This window comes from Phyllobates terribilis, unplaced genomic scaffold (genome assembly GCF_046119375.1).
Source record: "Phyllobates terribilis strain yellow unplaced genomic scaffold, ASM4611937v1 Scaffold_11__3_contigs__length_659146591, whole genome shotgun sequence".
NCBI classification, from domain to species: Eukaryota; Metazoa; Chordata; class Amphibia; order Anura; family Dendrobatidae; genus Phyllobates; species Phyllobates terribilis.
In genome coordinates, this window is record NW_027362771.1 from 318,123,851 (window position 1) to 318,145,148 (window position 21,298).

The 21,298-nt window shown below is 41.1% G+C and overlaps 1 protein-coding gene across 2 annotated transcripts in view; it reads right to left on the bottom strand.

The window, feature by feature from the left end:
- SND1 (staphylococcal nuclease and tudor domain containing 1) overlaps window positions 1–21,298 on the bottom strand; it is a 693,764-nt gene that overhangs the window by 239,223 nt on the left and 433,243 nt on the right. For both annotated transcript variants that reach the window (XM_073652562.1, XM_073652561.1), the window contains exon 16: window positions 7,188–7,297. In XM_073652562.1, coding sequence (XP_073508663.1) covers window positions 7,188–7,297 — 110 coding nt within the window. The remainder of the gene's footprint in view (window positions 1–7,187; window positions 7,298–21,298) is intronic.

The window sequence follows — 21,298 nt, forward strand, 5'->3', positions numbered from 1 at the left end:
GAAAAATTAGAACCCTCATTAGAATTGAGGTGAAGATCATGATAAGGACCTGTGCACAGTAAGTTAATTTAGGATTCATGCAACAAAGAAAAATTGTGTAATATTTTATTGCATGCTGCAACAGTGCTTCCCGATCCAGCAATGAAGAAACCCATTTTGTAAGGACATCCCAAATAGAAAATAAATTAAATTAATAATTTGGAAGTGTAAGTAATTACAGATGAAGAATTTGTTACACACTTAGCATGCCAAATATTCAAAAGAATTTTTACATGGCATGGTTGACCCAATAAATAGGAAATAAGTGGGCATGCTATGCAAGCTGCAAAGACACAAACCAATATAATCTTAATGCATGTAACAAATATCCAGTTTACATTTGTTAAATCTGTACATTAACTCTAGTTAAAAAAAAGCCTAAATAAAATAGAAAGGTTTGCTAAAGAAAATGTGCCAACATTTTAGATAAATTTGTGCCAAAAACTGACATACATGCGGTTTTTGGAGTACAAATCTATTATATGTTTTGGACATTTGCCATGCTTTGCTTGACAAAGAGATGTGGCTTAAAACATAGCTTAGCAGAAAGGGGATGTGGCTTAAATGTGCAAAACAGTAGTGTAAAGTAAGCCAAGCAAAAGTCGGTACAGACTTAGACAAAAGTGCCTACAAGATGCCCTAGATCATCCAGTGTGATAAATTTGGCACATCTTCCGACTGTAAGTCTAAAGCTGCACATTAGCGGATTTGTGGCATTCAACAACCGTTGATTGCTAAATATTTGCTAACCAGCGGTTGCTTAGATGCCTATTTAGATAGGCAGACCGTATACTAATATGCACACAAAATGATCAATATAGATTGTTCTCGGCAGCGCAGGTCTTGATAAAACAGCACAATATCCTGCCAAGAAATATGATGTTTTGGACAAACCAAAAGATCATTTCACCCAACGAACAAGCAGTGTACTCAAGCGTTCCTAGCATGATAATCGTGCAATGTAAATGCACCTTACGTTTAGGGTGTGTAAATATTAGATTAGTATTTCTGCTCTAATGTCTCACATTACTGTCCTATAGTAACTTGTGTACGTAAAATAGCTGTGTGTGTATATAGATTTAGGCCACGTAGGTTTTTTTTTTATCAAAAGAGAATTATTTACAAAGTATAAAGGTAATATTTTGCTATTGCTTTTTAGTCTCAATTTTAAGTTTAGTTATCTCAGTCAGCATCATGACATAAAGCCCTGTGTAAGGCTATGTGCCCACTATGCGTTTTTCAAGGCGTTTCCGCAGCTGCATTTCCGCTGCAGAAACACTTAAAAAACTCTTGGTAGAAGGCCTGCCATGTTCCCCAATGATAATCCGCATGTGCTGTGCAGATGCTGCGGAAATTTCCGCTGCGGATTATCATTGCGGAAAAAAACGCAGCACTACCAATTATTTTGCGGAAGCGCTGCATTTTCGCTGCCATTCACTTGCATTGGAACGCATGGAATCCGCATCACTGCATCTGTACATGCAGATTCCAGGCATTTCAATGTGCGGATGGTACCCGGGTATGGAGAAGAGGAGACTCTCCTCCGGACCCGGGTACCATAGAACCTGTAAAAAAAAAAAGAATAAAATAAAAAATAAATATTATACTTACCTTCTGATGGCCCCTGGTGTCCTTGTCTCAGCTTGCCGGCAGCTCGCGGTGGACTCAAGGACCTGCGGTGACGTCATTTAGTCATGTGACGGGTCACGCGACCGCTGACATCGGCAGGTCCTTTAGTCTACCGCGAGCTGCCGGCAAGCTGAGACAAGGACACCGGGGGCCATCAGAAGGTAAGTATAATATTTATTTTTTACCATTCTTTCGGTCACACTATATAAATCCATGCCGTTTGCATGGATTTATACAGTGTGACCAAGTTGTCAAGCACTTTCCAAGTGATGCTAAAGTCGCTTGGAAAGCGCTTGACAACCCGCATGGGGAATTGCATGTGAAGAACGCTTCACTTCCGCATGTCCCTGGCAGGAAAACGCATGTACAATCCGTGTGTACAATCCACATGCGTTTTTTCTGCCAGGGAGATGCAGAAACGCTCAGGAAAAATCCGGAGCATTTCTGCATCGTGGGTACATAGCCTAAATGTAGCTAGGGAAAATATTAATAAGTGGACTTGCCTTTTACCTAGATAATTATAGTAGACAACAGAAAATCAATTAGGAATGTCTATAAAACAAAACAAAACTAAACCAACAGTATCAGCCTTGAACATATAGAGATTGTGGGTGCACTTTCTTAAAAACTTAAAAGTCAAAGAAAAAAAAAAAACATTCTTCACAAATGGTCATATTATCTGACCCCAATCTAATCTAACTAGGATCAATTACATTTAAATATGATAAATAAAAGGAAAGAAAAAGAAAGATGACCAAGCATTGCCGTAAGCAGTGAAAGGATGTTTGAATTACTATTGTCATATATAGCAGCTAGAATTCTGTATGGAGGAATCTGAAAGATGAGAGCTGATTATCTCGGTCTCGGAGGAAACTCTTTTGCTGATGGCAGCAGATTAAAGAAAATTTATTAAAAAAAATGATTCTTTGGCATTAAACAGTCTAGAAAATTAGCTTGTGACTAATTAGCTTCGGCCTGAAACAGTGAGATTCACCATGGACTCCTCCCACAACACCTCAGAACCTTGAAGATCTGTCAGATCAGGACATCTGTAAAAGCAGAGTGTGTAACTGCTCACAGGAGAGAAACATAAGAAATCAGAGCAGGAGGAGGAGAACAGATAAAAGAAATCAGGCTTGTAGTGATTCAGCAAAGAAAACATGAATGAAGGCAAAACAAGAGTAAATCCAGAAAAAGTGTATTTTTTTCCTAATCTCCTTAAAAAATCAGGTTCACTGAGAAAACTTATACAATTACTCTGTAAATATAGCAAGGCCACTTAATAGGACTGTGTCATCAAGTTTATACTACCCCAATTGAAAGCTGAATGATGTAGGGGAGAGACAAATTCCTGATGCTTGCTGCAGTTTGGATAAAATCAGTTTTCTCTGCAGCAGATCTAGCAGTTCTCTGAATGCTGAGCTCTGTATAACCCCGCCCACACCACTGATTGGTAGCTGTCTGCCCATGCACAGTGTACACAGAAAGCTACCAATCAGTGATGGAGGCGGAGTTATACAGAGCTCATGAATGTGGAGGACTACATGGCAGCAGGTTTACCAGTACTCTAGTAACAATATCCTGCTGATAAATCAGTGACTTTAAAACATGCAAAATAATAAAACATGAAAATGTAAAATGTATCTTGTCAGGAAAAAGGGAAACTGGTTAAACAAGATTAAAAACCATCGTTCTCAACAGCACATTGTCTTGTGTAAATAGGTGATGTACTATCGGTGGCGGCACATGCACAGGAGGTCTGGTGGCGGCGCATGTGCAGATTCAGATTTCGGCTCGTCTTTGAGCCAAATCTAAATCTACACATGTGCTGCCACTGGCGCGATTTTCCTGAAAGCTGCCAGGAGATCAATATGCGCAAGCAACTAAGACGACGGTCCAAAATTTAATGCATGAAGACTATAAAGACACAAGAGGCAGCGGAGGGGCCAGAGTAGAGCTGAAGACCTCCCCACAATCCCGCCCCAATGCACAAAGCTATGATTACAAGACAACTTCAATCACTCATTACACAAAATCCACAAAACGGATTTCTTCACTACAGGTATGATTTTAATCAGTGTAACAGCGCCAATATGACCACGTCTGTACTTTACGTAGTAGCAAAATCCTGCTGACAGGTTCTCTTTAAGCCTGCACTGCGTCGCAGTACATTGTAGGCTTGTGTTTGACTACTGATTGTTAATAGAACTATTTTCAATCAAAATAGAATCCTAAAAGGGAAAAAACATTAACAAAAATGAAGTTTAACTGCATCTGAGTGCACAATAGGCATGAATTTTCATGAAATCACATCCATTTTGTTTAAGTTGGTAAATGTAACAAGTTTTCTGCACAAAAAAGTGCAGCATGTATAGTAAATGAGAACATGGCCTTATGGTATGGTTACATTGCGTTTTTAATTTTCTGTCAGAAAAATCTGACGCGCAAACTGAGGGGAGAAAAATTGTTTGTCTGCACTAAAATTTGCCAATGTAATTAAATAACAAGGAAAAAAGACACCCCATACACAAATTCAATGGCCACAGATTGGCTTGTGATCGCTGCAGCCACACAAGCAAGAAGAGACAGCGTGGAGACCATCTTCGCATGACCTCTACAGCTAAGGGCGTGCTTTTCGAGGGACGAGATGTAATTATTATTTTTTTTTTTTAATGGCAACACAAGTTATTAAACTAAAATTTTACTATTGATCAACAATTTTTTTGCTTGCTGTTTACCATGCAGTAAAAACAAGTTACATTTTGTTTATGTTTTTTTAATCAGCTACGGTAATTTATGTGATTAGTAAAAAAATAAATAAGAGCAATTCCACCACCGTATTTTGAAGTATGTTTTTTTCCTTACCTTGCTGTTTACCGTGTGGTATATACAACAAGCCAACTTTATTATATAGGTTGTTACCCTTGCCGTGATTTTAACAGTGAACATTTTTATTTTGAGAAATAATTTGTATTTAACAAATTGAAAAAAAAAAAAAAAAAAGGCTGCAGGGGTATCCATTTATTTATTTTGAGGGGACATCTACACTTTAGAGAAATTTCTGAAACAAAGTTTATACAATTTTCGGATAATTATATAGGTTGCCCAGCTGTCTATCATCACAAGGCTCCAGCAGTGATGCATTTGCACAACTTCTGAACCTGTACAACAAAAGTAATGTACATGTATGTCATGATGCCGTAAGGAGTCAATGAAGGGTTAAACGGATGTGACAGATGGACCTTCCTCTATCAGTAGAAGGGAGTCACATGAAAAAAAACCTCATCTAACAGGTAAACTTCGATTACTGAATGGACCATGAATCCCGCATGTATAATAAAATTCTTAAGACAAATGTTTAAACATCTTTCCAAATTGGGTTGTGTGGCAAGACAATGATGAAAAAAAATAATCTAGCAAACTTCATAATTCATTGATGCCCAGAGACGGCATGAAGCTTAAGGCTATGTGCCCACGATGCAGAAATGCTCCGGATTTTTCCTGAGTGTTTCTGCATCTCCCTGGCAGAAAAAACGCCTGCGGATTGTACATGTGGATTGTACATGCGTTTTCCTGCCAGGGACATGCGGATGTGAAGCGTTCTTCACATGCATTTCCGCATGCGGGTTGACAAGCGCTTTCCAAGCGATTTTAGCGTCACTTAGAAAAGTGCTTGACAACTTGGTCACGCTATATAAATCCATGCAAACGGCATGGATTTATATACTGTGACCCGAGAGAATGTATAAAAATAAATCTATACTTACCTTCTGATGGCCCCCGCAGTCTTGCTTCACTCGGTGCTGGCTGCCGGCAGATCGCGGTACACTGAAGGACCTGCCGACGTCAGCGTCGCGTGACCCGTCACATGACTATGACGTCAGCGCAGGTCCTTCAGTCCATCGCGATTTGCCGGCATGAGAGGAGGAGCGCACCGGGGGCCGCCAGAAGGTAAGTATCATATTTATTTTTTATTTTATTCTTTTTTTCACAGTTTCTATGGTACCTGGCTCCGGAGGAGAGTCTCCTCTTCTCCAGACCCGGGTACCATCCGCACATTGGAACGCGTGGATTGCGCATCTACATATATAGTGATGCGTAATCCATGCGGTCTAATGCAAGTCAATGGCGGCAAAAACGCAGCGCTTCCGCAAAATAATTGGTAGTGCTGCGTTTTTTTCCGCAATGATAATCCGCAGCGGAAATTTCCACAGCATGTGCACAGCACATGCGGATTATCATTGGGGAACATGGCAGGCCTTCTACCATGCGTTTTTTAAGCGTTTCTGCAGCGTTTTTGCCGCTGCGGAAACGCTTAAAAAACGCATCGTGGGCGCACAGCCTTAATGTGTTTAACACACGGTCCCAAAGGGAAAACATTCATATGGAATATCTGCCTCCCTGAGGAAAAAGATCATGTGTGAGAGCTCCTATACATTAACAATAAAGAACAGAAGATCGAACCTGGAATGAGGATACTGTAATGAGACTTACAGTTCATTACTATAATTAAGAAATCTGACAGATTTTTTTTTTAGTTACATGACATAAAAAATATAACTGTAAAAATATTAATAGATGTGCCTACAACCTTTATCCAATGTGATGTGTGACTCACTGATGAAATCAAGGGTTTCAGTTCAGGGCCGCACAATATGTCTGGTTGATCACAACTGGCCTATAGTTGTCCATACACATTAGCCATGATTACAAAAAAAAACTATCTGCTTAGCTGGCCATACAGCAGAGGAAAAAAAAAGTTGTCCATGTTTTAAAGTTTGTATCCCATAGTTGCTAGTCAATAATGATCTTTTGGAAAGATTGTTCCAAGAACATTCCTGGAATATTTTCAGAAGATCGCTCAATCCTTTGCTCACTATTTGTATATACTGTATTTTGCGGATTATAAGATGCACCGGTGGAAAATAAAAATATATTTTTCCCTAATAAAATGGTGCACCTTACAATCTGTTTTACCTGGGGGGCGTGGCGGTGAAGCAGGGTCACGTTTCCAGAGATCTTAATTTGAGCATTCGCTACTTCCGGCGACCATTTTCCCGAAGCCCACCGCAGGGCTATGTATGGGAGAGGGGACCTCCACTCACCGCCGACTTCTTATGAGAGGATGGGGACTGCAGCATCGCCCCACCCCTGCCATAGCCGCCTCCAAGCTCCTGAATCTGTGACCCCACTTCACAGACGCCGCCCCCCAGGAAAATTACCTTCGCATCATAAGACGCACCCCCTTTTAACTCCAAAATAAGGGGGGGGGGTGCATTTTAGAATCCGAAAAATACATTTTATATATATTAAAAAATGTTGGCCAGCTTTTTCAAAACCTATAGGGATAAAGCCAATAGGGATGTGGTGACAGCGTCTGAATAAAGGAACCTGTGATAAGAAAAGTAAAAGCTCCACTAAGCTACATGGTTTCCTATTTTGAAGAAAACCTAAATGCTAGAAACCTCGTAAAACAAAACATAATGTAGCAACCAAGAAACAAATACTGGAAATCATACCTCTCTCTGCAATACTAGCTCCTTTGTGTACATCATGGCTTCCTCACTGAAAGGCTCCCCTTCTTGAACTACACCAGGAATATTTCTGGCACCTCTAGGACATTCAATGCCTAAGGGATTTAATAAAACACACTGGTTAATGCGATATCAGAATAATCACAGTTCCAGAGGTAAAACGTCTCGTGGACAAGGACAAATAGCACTTTACATTTATAATAAAAGCATTAAAATACTTCATAAAAAGTGTTTTGACATACAGTACTGTGCAAATGTTTTAGGCAGATGTGGAAAAAAATGCTACAAAGTGAGAATGATTTAAAAAAATCGAAGTGTTAATAGTTATTTCTTCTTCGAAATACAAAGTGATGGAACAAAGTGAAATCTAAATCAAATATTTGGTGTGACCATTCTTTGCCTTCAATTCTTCTAGGTACACTTGCACATAGTTCTTGAAGGAACTCAGGAGGGAGATTGTTCCAACCACCTTGGAGAAATAACCATAGATCCCCTGTGGATTTAAGCTTGTGCAAAAGTCTTCATATAATCGCACACAGACTAGATGATGTTGAGATGAGAGCTCTGTGGGGGCCATACCATCACGTACAGTATTCAGTGTTCTTATTTATGCTGAAGATAGTTCTTAATGACATTGGCTGCATGTTGCGGGTCGTTGTTATGATGCAGAACAAAGATCCTTCCCTTATGGAATTGCATGATGGATAAGTCTTTGCCTGTATTTCTTAGCACTGAGGACACTGAGGACACCATTAATCCTGAATAAAATCCCCAACTCTGTTTGCAGAATTGCAGCCCAAAACTTGCAAAGAACCTCCACCATGCTTCACAATTGCCTGCATTCTACCGCTCTCCATTCTTCTATAAAGACCACTTCTGGCCAGACTGCTCTGAATAGTAGATGGGTGCAGCTGTGTCACACTGGTTGCTGCCAGTTCTGTGCTGATGGCACTGCCAATTTCAAAAAGAAGTAAGCATGATATGTTGCATCTGCTGCACCAAGTTTCCTTGGCCGACCACTGCATCTACAGTGTTCCCATTTTTTAGTGCCCTCAATGATGAGAAATAGAAGCAGACACCTCTTCCTCTTGCAATACCATCAAGAAGGCATTTGATTGGCTGTGAATTAATTCTGCAGTAAGACAATGACACAAAACAGACAACCAATGGCATTAAGAACTATCTTTAGAGTAAAGAAGAAAAAGTAGTCCTGGAAGTGATGATATGGTTCCCACAGAACCCTGATCTCACCATCATCGTGTCTGACTAGGATTACAGGAAGTAGACAGTAAGATTTGCACAAGCCTACATCCACAGAAGATCTGTGGTTAGTTTTCCAAGACTTTGTAATAACTTCCGTGCTACGTTCCTCCAAAAATTTTATGCAAGTGTACCTAGAAGAATTGATGCTTTGATGCGGTTTTGTAGACAAAATGTGATCACACCAAATTTAGATTTGATTTTGAATTCCCTTTTGTTCATTCTGTTTTCATTTTGTTAATTGATAAAAAATAAAAGTATTAACACTTCTATTTTTTACATATTCTTACTTTGCAAATGTTTTAGGTAGACGTGAAAAAATTCAGCAAAGTACTTTATAGTTCTAGAAAGCTTTTTAACATTCTTCACTCAGGGTGGGAAAAAGAATCCCAATATATTTGCAACTTGGCAGCTGCAGAAATCTTTGTAACCTTGATGCCTTTATGTGATTATGTATTCATCAAGAAGTGAGACAGCAGCATTTTTTTTCTCTTATGACTATTACATATCTTAGCAATTTACCACATGCCAGGAAGATTCCTGTTCAATAACAATATCCAGATAACCTACAGCTACGAGGTGACTGATACTCTCTGTCTTTGCAAATATGCCATAATACTTGAATCAGTTTCTCAGAAAATCCATTTTTTTCTTGAGACAACAGAACTCTCATACAGAGGTTTTCCCATGAACAAAAGTTCATTTTAATAATTGTCTGTGTCTGACCGTGTACGGAACATGCCACAGCTCCTGGGCAGGGGAGGAAGCAAAAGACAATACAGATATTACAGCAGGGGATCACAGAGGATTCATTTTGTGAGGTAAAACATTTAACTACCTGTTTTCATCCCCTTTACAACGCAAGGTGGTTTGCATGTTAATGACCAGGCCAATTTTTACAATTCTGACCACTGTCACTTTATGAGGTAATTACTCTGGAACGCTTCAACAGATTCCACTGATTCTGAGATTGTTTTTTCGTGACATATTGTACTTCATGATTGTGGTAAAATTACTTCGATATCACTTCCGTTTATTTGTGAAAAAAATGGAAATTCTGAGAAAATTTTGCAATTTTCAAAATTAAAATTTTTATGCCCTTAAATCAGAGAGATATGTCACGCAAAAAAGTTAATAAATAACATTTCCTACATGTCTACTTTACATCAGAACAATTTTGGAACCAATTTTTTATTTTTTTTATTAGGGAGCTATAAGGGTTAAAAGTTGACCAGCGATTTCTCATTTTTCCAACAAAATTTACAAAACCATTTTTTAGGGACCACATCATATTTAAAGTCACTTTGAGGGGTGATTATGACAGAAAATACCAAAAGTGACACCATTCTAAAAACTGCACCCCTCAAGGTGCTCAAAACCACATTCAAGAACTTTATTAACCCTTCAGGTGCTTCATAGGAATTTTTGGAATGTGGAAGAAAAAAATTAACATTTAAATTTTTTCACAAAAATGTTACTTTAGGCCAAATTTTTTTTTTTTTGCAGGGGTAACAGGAAAAAAATGGACCCCAAAATTTGTTGTGCAATTTTCCCTGAGCACTCAGATACCTCATGTGGGGAAAAAAACACTGTTTGGGCGCACGGCACGGTTCGAAAGGGAAGGAGCGCCATTTGACATTTTGAATGTAAACTTTGCTTGAATAATTAGCGGCCGCCATGTTGCGTTTAGAAAGCCCGTGATGTGCCTAAACAGTGAAAACCACCACAAGTGACACCATTTTGGAAACTAGACCCCTCAGGAAACTTATCTAGTTGTGTGGTGAGCACCTTGAACCCCCAGGTGCTTCACAGAAGTTTATAACACTGAGCCGTAAAAATAAAATTTTCACATTTTTCCCACAAAAATGTTTTACAGCCCCCAATTTTGCATTTTCATAAAGGTAACAGGAGAAATTGCACCATGCAGTTTGTTGTGCAATTTCTCCTGAGTAAGCAGATACCCCATATGTGGGGGGAAACCATTGTTTGGGCGCACGGCAGGGTTCGGAAGGGAAGGAGCGCCATTTGACTTTTTGATTGTAAAATTTGCTTGAATAATTAGCGGATGCCATGTTGCTTTTGGAGAGCCCCTTATGTGCCTAAACAGTGGAAACCCCCCACAAGTGACACCATTTTGGAAACTAGACCCCTCAGGGAACTTATCTAGATGTGTGGTGAGCACCCTGAACCCCCAAGTGTTTTACAGAAGTTTATAACATGGAGCCGTGAAAATAAAAAAATCAAACTTTTTCCACAAAAATTATGTTTTTGCCCCAATTTTTTTATTTTCACAAGGGTAAGAGGAGAAAATGGACTCCAAAAACTTTTGTGCAATTTCTCCTGAGTATGCCAATACCCCATATATGGGCAAAATACAGTGTTTGGGTGCACGGCAGAGTTCAGAAGGGAAGGAACACTGTGTGACTTTTTTAACGCAAAATTGGCTGGAATCGAGAGCGGACGCCATGTCGCGTTTGGAGAGCCCCTGATATGCCTAAATAGTGGAAACCCCTCACAAGTGACCCCATTTTGGAAACTACACCCCTCAAGGATTTTATCAAGGGGTATAGTGAACATTTTGAACCCAGAGGTACGACACAGAATTTGATAACATTAGGTCATCATATTGAATAAGTTGTCATTAGACTTGAGCGCACGTGCTCCCTACTAGAGTTTGCATCGGGTACTCAGGTATGCACCATGTATCGTGGGTGCTCGAGTGACATGCTCGAGTCCCCGCCCGCATGTTTCACTTTTATTAGACACCCAAAAAAAAGACATGCGGGGATCACTCGTGCATGGCAGGCAATCCCCGCAAGGTTTTTTTGGCCGCGAAGCATATGGGGCGGAGACTCGAGCATGTCACTCGAGCACCCGCGATACTCAGTGCATACCCGAGCACCGGATGCAAACTCAGGTAGCGAGCACTTGCGCTCAACACTAGTCGCCATATCATCATCTTTTTTTTTTTACTTTTGAAAAAAATCCCAACCCTAACCCTAGCCCAACCTTAGCCCAACCCCAACCCTAGCCCAACCCTAACCCAACCCTAGCCCAACCCTAACCCCTACCCCAACCTCTACCCCAACCCTAACTGTAGCACAACCCTAACCCGAGAGTTTATTTTTTACGCCGTTCCTCGTGCGGTATAAGTGATTAGACGACTTTATTCTTCGGGTCGGTGCGATTACAGTGATACCAGAATCATATCGGGATTTTATGATTGACAGCTGTCACACACTAAAAGACACATTTTTTTGTAAAATCTAATTTTTGCATCGCCATATTTTGAGAGCTATAATTTTTCCATATTTTGGCCGACAGAGTCATGTCATGGCTTGTTTTTTGCGGGATGAGTTGACGTTTTTATTGGTTCCATTTTTAGGCACGTGACATGTTTCAATCGCTTTCTATTCCGATTTTTGGGAGGCAGAATAAACAAAAACCAACAATTCAGGAATTATTTTTTTTGTTTTTTTTTATGCTGTTTCGCGTGTGGTAAAATTTGTAAGGTAGCTTTATTCTTCTGGGCAGTACGGTTACAGCGGTACCACATTTATATCGGTTTTCTATGTTTTGGCGCTTTTACACAATAAAAGCTATTTTATAGAAAAAATAATTTTTTTGCATCCCTTTATTCTGACAGCTATAACTTTTTTATTTTTCGGCTGATGGAGCTATATGGCGGCTTGTTTTTTGCGGGACAAGATGACGTTTTCAGCGGTACCATTTTTATTTATATTCGTCTTTTCTGATCGTGTGTTATTCCATTTTTTGTTTTGCGGTATGATGATAAAGCATTGTTTTTGCTTAGTTTTTTATTTACTTTTTTACCGTGTTCACTAAAGGGGTTAACTAGTGGGACAGTTTTATAGGTCAGGTCGTTCCGGATGTGGCGATACCAAATATGCGTACTTTTATTGTTTTGTTTTTTTTCATAATAATATTTATTGTTGGGTACATTATATTTTTAATTTTTTTTTAAATATTTTTACAAATTTTTTTTTCACTTTGACACTTTTTTTTACTTTTATTCTTTGTCCCACTATGGGACTTTCACTTTTTTTATTCTGCAGCACCATCCCTGTACTATACAGGCTGTCAGTGCAGCAGATGCAAAAGATATTTTGGTCATGCACTGCGTATCACCAAAATATCTTCCTGCTGTCTGGTGACCCGGATGTTGTCATGACGACAACGGGTCGTCAAGGCAACATCCGGGAAGCTGCGGCAGACAGCGCTGGAGGCCGGCAGGAGAGGTGAGTATCCCGATCACCTCCCCTTGCCACCTTCGATCGCAGCATTGCGAGGGTTAATGTGCCGGGAGCGGTGCGGGACTTCTCCCAGCACATAGCATCGGGTGTTAGCTGTGACAATCAGCAGACACCCGGCGGCAATCGCGCCCGCACTACCTGTGTGCGGGCGTGATCGCAAAGACGTATTAATACGTATCAGGCTCTTAAAACCCAGGGTGCAGATACGTATTGATACGTCTTGGGCTTTAAAGGGGTTAAACAATATTTTACCTCACAAAATGAATCCTCTGTGTTCCCCTGCTGTAGTATCTGTATTGTCTTTTGCTTCCTCTTCTGCCCAGGAGATGTGGTATGTTTCGTACACGGTCAGACACAGACAATTTTTAAAATGAACTTTTGTTTGTGGCAAAATCCCCTTAGAACACTTAACCTCCACTTGAGCAAAATTAGATATTTTTGGAGTATATGTAGCACCATCATTATGCCAGAGTGTCATATCACCCTTGCCTCCATCTAATGGCAGTTAGTGATGAATCGAGACCTAGAGCTGGCACCCCTGACAAATACAGCAGCGTCTCCGTGTATCCTATGTGATGTATAGAGCAGAACAGTGTCAGTGTATCCTCTGATGTATACAGCATAGTTTCGGTGTTTCCTATGTGATGTGTATACAACAGTCTCAGACTACCCTATGTGATACATAGACAGTACTCTCAGTGTATCCTATGTGATGTGTATAGCAGAGTCTCCGTGTATCCTATATTATCGGTACAGAAAAGTCTACATGTATCCTATTTCATGTATATATGGCAGAGTCTCAGCATATCCTATGTGCTGTATATACAGCACTTCGTGTATGTTATGTGATGTGTACAGTAAAGTCTTAGTGTATCCTATGTGATGTATATACAGCACTCAGTGTAACCGTGATGTGAACAGTAAAGTCTCAGCCTATCCTATGTGGTGTATATACAACACTCTCAGTGTAACTAATATTATGTGTACAGTAAAGTCTCAGTGTATCTTATGTGATGCAGCTTCAGGCCGTCCCACCTATTATGACATTGCTTTTATTTAAAGCAGAAATAATCGGACAGACTTCTGAAACTAACAGAAAAAGCAACCAATCACAATGCAGATTCCACTTGTCAAGAGCAGAATGCAAAATTAAAATTGCTTTATGATTGGTTGTCATGGAAGCTCTTTCTTTTTGATAGTTTCTATACTCACATCTTGAGCTGTATGGAAGGACAGGAAGTAGGAGCAGGGTGGGGAGACTAGGAGACTTAGAGTATCCAGGAGGAATAGTGATAGGTGATGCAATTCTGTAGTTCACAGGAAGTCAAACTGACCTCCTGGCTACACACTGGCGCATGTACAGGACTGTCAGACTGGAGATCACATGACTCAACTTACTATAATGATGGAGGGAAATATATACAAGTAACTGAGGTGGGATGAAATAAACTGGGAGTACATTTTATATCTGCAACAAGAAAAATATGCTGAAGTGTTTTTCTAAAATCAAATGTACATGCTGCCAAAACAAACAGTAGTGTAAGATACATCTAATGGACCACAAAGTATTAATGACTTCACAGACCTGTTCTAGAGAAAGGCATCTGCTTCAGGTCATCTGGTCAAATAATTTCACATAATTGCAGCACACTTTAGTATTTTGAGTGTACACAGTACCTGTGTTATGTATGTTGACAGCACTTTTATTCCAATATCATACATTACAGTAGATGGCCCAAAAAACCCGCTGCCTTTTCAGACACATGTAAACGAGCAGAGCATCATTACATTGTAATATTATAGCCCACAGAGTCACTCTTCAATGGATATCACAAGGTGCCCTCCTTCTGTCTGACTCAAATGGCAGTAGAGCGGCTTACTGTCGAGGGCAGGTAATTCATTGGACAATGGCAGAAGCAATGCATGCTGGAAAGTGAAGAAAAGGAAGTTCCTGCTGCGGTTGAAGTGCTGGTTGAATAACAAGAAAAAGGAACCACCGGTAAAAGAAAAATGGGTGGCAAGTTAAAGAGCATGAGATTGGGTCAGTTCCTGGGCATGCTGTACTGGTATGTGCACTATGAAGATTTACCTTGTTGTGGGGGAGGGGAGGAGGACAGAAAGCCTATGCTTTTACCAGGCTTGTGGCTGAAATTACTGGTACACCTTAACATTTGAATGGGTGCTTTTGCTTTCATATCCAGTAACTATTGCGACTGCATAGACATTACCAATCGATTGATTCTATCCTTTAAGACGTTGGCACATTATTAATTTATATTTTATATATTTTTACAAGAGCACAAGAAATGAATGTCATTGATTTATGTTTTAGCCTTTGGAGAATATGACAGATAATTTAAAGGTCAGAGAGGGGGTGAGAACAAGGCAGCTGTTCCAAGTACAGTACAAATTCTGCAGCTACATTGTGAATGCAATATATTGCTGTATAGATTAAAAAAAAACAGCATTGTTATTAGAATCGCTGCTACGTCAAATAGAGAATGGACACCTCAGTATGGCTAGTGAAGGGAAAATGATGTATAAGGCTATGTTCACACACAGCGTTTTTGTAATGTTTTATCTGCAGCCTAACCTTTTCTGCTCGGAAGTAAAAATGCTGCAATAAAATACAGTTGTTTGCTGCGTTTTTGCTGCATTTTATGGTGTGGATTACATGTGTGATTTGTCGATAATACATGTTTACTAAAGGTAAGTTTTATTCATCAAAAACGCAGCAAAATCTCTTTGCTGTATTTTTTTGCACTTTCTCATTACTTTCTATGGGTGCAAAAGCACTGAAAGAATTGACATGCTGCAGATACCAAAAACACTGCAGTGCTCAAATTCACTTAGGAAAATATAAAGAAGTCTGACAAATTTGCTGGAACTGTAAAACACAGTTTCTTTTCGGCAAAACATAACGCAGCAAAAAAAAACAACGCTGCAAAAACGCAGCGTGTGAACAAAGACTTAAGTGTTTCATTTAGTTTTCCAGATGTCTCTGAAAAATGAAATGTTACATAAACAAATGCTGTTGGCATCAGTGACTTTCTATGTTCAGTAATACTTAAATGCATGCGGATATTTATTTCAAAAGCCTCATCAATCTTACAATACACTTCCAGTCATCCAATATACCAAATATTTAAGTAAGGCTCCATTTATTCTGTTTAATCTTACTCTGGGGAAACCAAAAAGCAAGGAGTGTTTACTATTAAAGAAGACCTGTCAGCTCTCCTGACATCTATGTTTCCGGAAATCCTTGCAATACCCACAAGACAACTCTGAAGCATCTTTCCTGATAACTCTACGTTGTGTCATTCTTTTGATATTCCTCCTAGAAATGTATAAACATGCATCTTTGTTTGACCAATAAAAAAACAGAATACCTTGACACTATACCACGTAACATTAGGTAATGTTCACACGTGCTGTACTCAATGGCAGCTTTTTTTTCTGCACTAAAAATCAGACTAATGGCAGGAAAAATCACTATGAACAACATTTTAGTAAGTGAATAATGCTGCAAAAAACTCAAAGAATTGACATGCTGCGTCTTGTCAAATACAAAGCAGGGCTCCAAATATACGCAAAAAAAAAGCAAAGTATGCATGAGATTTCACAAATTGTATTGGCTTTACTGGTGCTGTAAACTGCTGCCCATTTTACACACAAAAAGTTGTGTAAAATAAACCGCAAAAAGGCGGCAATTACACCACATGTAAACATACCCTTAGAAGTCATAATATTCAGCATTTTAATTGGAAGGCAACTAGTTTTAAGCAGATTATGCATTCAGCATTAATCACTGTCTCTGGATTAAAGAAGCCCCCCATGAATATTTTTCTTTCATTAAATGTATGTATATGTGAATGGTGGGTAGTGTGAGTGCTTTAATATAAATCACCTACAGCCACTTTCTCCGGGATCCACCATTGTTGCATTCCTCTTCTCAGTGATGTCACCGCAATTCAGACTAGCCGGCTTACCGTTGTCGCATTCCTCTTCTCAGTGATGTCACCGCAATTCAGACTAGCCGGCTCACCGTTGTCGCATTCCTCTTCTCAGTGATGTCACCGCAATTCAGACTAGCCGGCTCACCGTTGTCGCATTCCTCTTCTCAGTGATGTCACCGCAATTCAGACTAGCCTGCTCACTCTATGCGTGAGTCGGAAGTCTTTTTTACAATGCAAGCCAATGACTTGTGTAAACCCACTTCCAGGACACGCAGACCGCCATGTACGGGTAAAGACATACTGCCGTATTTCTCGTGCGAGGATCGCATTGTAAGCCAGTCCGTTCAGTGCGATGTGATCATCACATGAGTTATACGGCAGTATGTCTCCGCCCTAACCTGGAGAGTCTGCAGAGGTGAGACGTCACAGAGAAGAGGAGGAGAAAGGCGCTGGATCCCGGTGAGAGTGGCAGTATGTGAGTATATTAATACACTCACACTACACATGAAACACCTATTAAATGAAAAAAAAAATTCGGAGGGCTTTTTTAAAAACAATTGACATGCTGACAGCAAAAGGATTCCTATCAAGTTGTTGGTTAAATTCCTTAAAGGGAATCTGTCAATAGGATCAACTCCTCCTAAGCCGTCTATGGGCATGTAGGTCATAGAAAGGTGAATAAAATTTTATCTTGATATCTGCAATCTGAGGTCTATTCCAGGTAAATCCATGTTTCTCCTAATATGTAAATGAGCTGTTGGGCCAGACACAAATCTCCCTGAGAATCTGCCTCCATAACTTATTCGAAAAGAAGGGGGGCGTTACCAGTGAGAGACATGAAATGATCTCATAATTTAAATGTTATAACTGGTAACATTGACTTTAATTTAAAATAATCTCTGGTGCCAGATTTTCAGGGAGATCTATGTCCCACTCATAATGCTGAACAGCTCATTCACATATATGAAAAACATGGATTTCTCTTGATTAAGACATCAAAACACAAAAATCATGGATTTGCCATTTATCGGTCGACTATGACAGCACCACGAGAGATGGTCCGCCCACCAAGGACAGGAAACCTATAGGCTTAAAAAGGGCAGCACCCCTCTCCGCCTCAGTTGGTTTCCTGTCCTTGATGGGAAACCTGTGGCAGGCTTACCTGTCGAAGATTGAAGATTCCTGCTGGCCGTCGGGCTGACTCTGGATCCCGGCTACAATGCACCCTAGGGGGATGTCACCGTAGTTGCTGGAGGAGTTTTGAGCGGCGCCCCACTCTGGGGTTTCTGCAGCTCCAGCATTATGGCTGCAGCTTCCGGGATCTCCCCCTCTGTGGTTTGGCTGACGTGCGCCTCAGGACTCTGCTGAGAGTAGAGGGCGCGGCATGATGACGCGGTGCGCGTTTTTTTCCTCCTAGTCCTTACCACTTCAGGTGAAACGCCCAGTGGCCAGCGCACCTGCTATCTGATGGGGTAGAGGGGAACGCCCAGTCTTAATTAATTAATTAATTAGTTATAAAAAAAAAGGTGAATGGGGCTGGTGCACCTATAAATTAGGTCTGGCTCCATAGCCCTGTGCTTCCCAGTTACTTCTGAATCATATTCCAAATAGAGACAGAGAGTGAGCAGCAGCAGCAGCCATCACCATCTCAGCGGCTGCTTAGGAAGCCCCAAGAGAAACGGCGCCTTCGGGTGAGCGGAGGTAACCGGACCTCAGAAAGGTCTGGATCTTCAAGCAGGTCCAGTCATCGTAGCTCCAGCAGGATGAATGAATCTGCAGCCTCCAGGGATGATCCCCCGGCTGAGAAAGATCCTTCTTCCAAATTGAGTCGTATGGGTAAGTGATCTTCGAGAAAGTTCACTTAATAATAGGGTGTCCCTTCTTCTTGTCTATCTTTTACTATGGGAAGAAGTGAGTCACCAAAACTAGGCACAAGGAATGTGCATTGTGTAAAGCCCTGTTAGCGGACTCATACCCAAAAATGCTGTGACAGTCCTGTATCACCCAGACTCTGGCAGATGAGACCCCTAGTTTTTCATCTGAATTAAAATCCTTGGTCAAGTCAGAGATCAGCAAGGCCCTTTCTAAAAAAGAAAAAGGAGGGAGGTTGCTGATTGTAGGTCTCCCCAGTCTCTGATGTCTTCCTCCTATCGGACTATGATGAAGAGTCTGACGGCTCTTCTTCCTCATCCTCGTCCTCAGATAGTGGGGCTGGGTGACATTGTTTCCCATTAAATGAAATCGATGGTCTGGTTAAAGCAGTGTTTATGACTATGGGTATTATGGACACTAGGCTAGAGAAATCTGTCCAAAATGTCATGTTTAGGGGCCTAGAACAAAGAAAAAGTTCAGGGCCTGATATGAAGAGAGTGGGAAAGACCAGATAGGAAGGGTTCTCTCCCCCCTTCCTTTAAAAGAAAATACGCCTTTGAGGACTCAGCCTCATCCTCTTGGGACCCCAAGACTTGATGTGGTGATAACGAAAGCATCTATTCCCTTTTCTGTTCAAAGGATCCTTGAGGGCTCCTATATCATCAAAGCAGATACCTTTCTTAAGGGGACCTGGGGGACAACTGCTGGAGCTTCAAAGGTAATGTGTCATGATATCAGACCTCTACTATGGGCATACAGGTGATAGAAAAGTAAATCTATACTTACCTGTATGGCCCATAGCAGAGGTCTGATTGCAAAGAAATCTGGTTTTATAAAGTCTGTTTTCCAGAGGCTTGGTGTCCGGGGAAGGCCAAGCCTCCCATCTGGCTGCACACTGCCAGCGGAGTGGAAGACTCAGTGACTCACCGTCGCTTGCGCATTACAAGGCTGCAGCGCAGTACGCAGCCAAACAGGGCCGGAGGGAAACAAAGCGCGCTCCATGGGAGCGGCACTTTGCGCATGAGCGGGACGGTAGGCAGAGCAGGGCCTGTCACAGTGCCCTGTGACGTGCAGGGGAGGGGGGGAATATGGTAATTTAGCACAGAGGCTGCGATTTAGGGGAATAGTAAGCAGATAGGAGGGGTTTGCTTGGCGTCCTCCAAATGCCAAGCCTCTGGAAAACAGACTTTATAAAACCAGATTTCTCTGCAATCAGAGCTCTGCTATGGGCCATACAGGTAAGTATAGATTTTCTTTTCTATCACCTGCATGCCCATAGTATAAGTCTGATATCGCCCAGGATGATGACACATTCCCTTTAAAGCAGACGGTCGTAGCAACCTGTTCGGCCACGTCTCTGATGATATGATTGGAACAGCTTGAGTCCCATCTGAAAGATAGGACACCCAGGAAAGATATATTGTCTAACATCCTGCTCATGCAAGGAGCTGCTGCTTTCCTAGAGGACGCCTCGGCAGATTTGGCCATATTGGCAGCAAGTTCGGCCGCCCTGTCCAATGCGGCTCGTGGAGCTTTATGGCTTAAATGTTGGCCGGGTGATATACAGGCCAGAACGAGACTGTGCTCTATTCCATGCGAAGGAGACCATCTCTTTGGGCCGGCTCTAGATGAAATTTTGGACAAAGCAAGCGATGTGAAGAAGGGATTCCCTAATCTATCCATGTCTACCTATAGACACTCATTTCGCAAAAGAAAATTTGTCCGTAAAAGACCGCAAAAAGAACAAGACAAGTGGGAGGATCGCAGGCCAAAAAGTAGAGGGCTTCTGTTCGGTTCCTCTTGCCAGGGACCCCGGAACCCGAGTCAATGATTCGTAGCCCAGGTAGGAGGGAGGATGTTGGGCTTCTTACCTGCCTGGACAAATATTTCAGCCAGTAACTTGTTCCTTGATCTGATATGTTTGGGGCTGAGGTTTGAGTTCCAGGCGATTCCTCAAGAGAGATTCATCTTGACCCTGGTCCGTTCCTGTGAGAATGAGCAACTAGCCCTACAAAAAAGAGGTGCTGGATTTAGTGGAGAAGGCAGTCCTGGTGGAGGTCCCAGCATCAGAAACAAGGTTGGGGTTCTACTCTCCCTCTTCCTGGTTTCTAAACCTGACGGTTCCTTTAGAGCCATCATTAACCTGAAAGCCCTAAATAGGTTCTTGAATGCTCGCACATTTAAAATGGAGCCCATTAGTTCGACAATAAAATTATTTTTTCTGGGTGTTACATGGTAGTATTGGATTTCAAGGATGCGTACTGTCACGTTCCTATACATGGAGAATATCAAAGATACCTGAGGGTGGCCATAATTATGGACGGAGAAATAAAACATTTTCAGTTCAAGGCCTTGCCATTTGGTTTTGCTATAGCTCCACGGGTGTTTACTAAAGTAGTGGCAGAAGTTATGGCTCATATCCGGGAACGTGATATTCTAATTATTCCTTAACTGGATGATTTTTTAGTGGTAGGGAATTCGGCCTACCACTGTAAACAACATCTAAAAGAGTTGGTGTCCATCCTTAATAATCTGGGCTGGGTGCTGAATTTAGTAAAATCCAGGTTGGTACCCTCAAGGGTTCAACAATTTTTAGGGACTATGCTGGATTCAGTAGCTCAAAAAATGTTACCTTCCGGACACTAAAATACAAAGGATTAAGAGCAAGGTGGAGAAAGCCATAGCCAATCCAGTCATGTCCCTTAGAGGAGCAATGTCCCTGTCAGGTATCCTC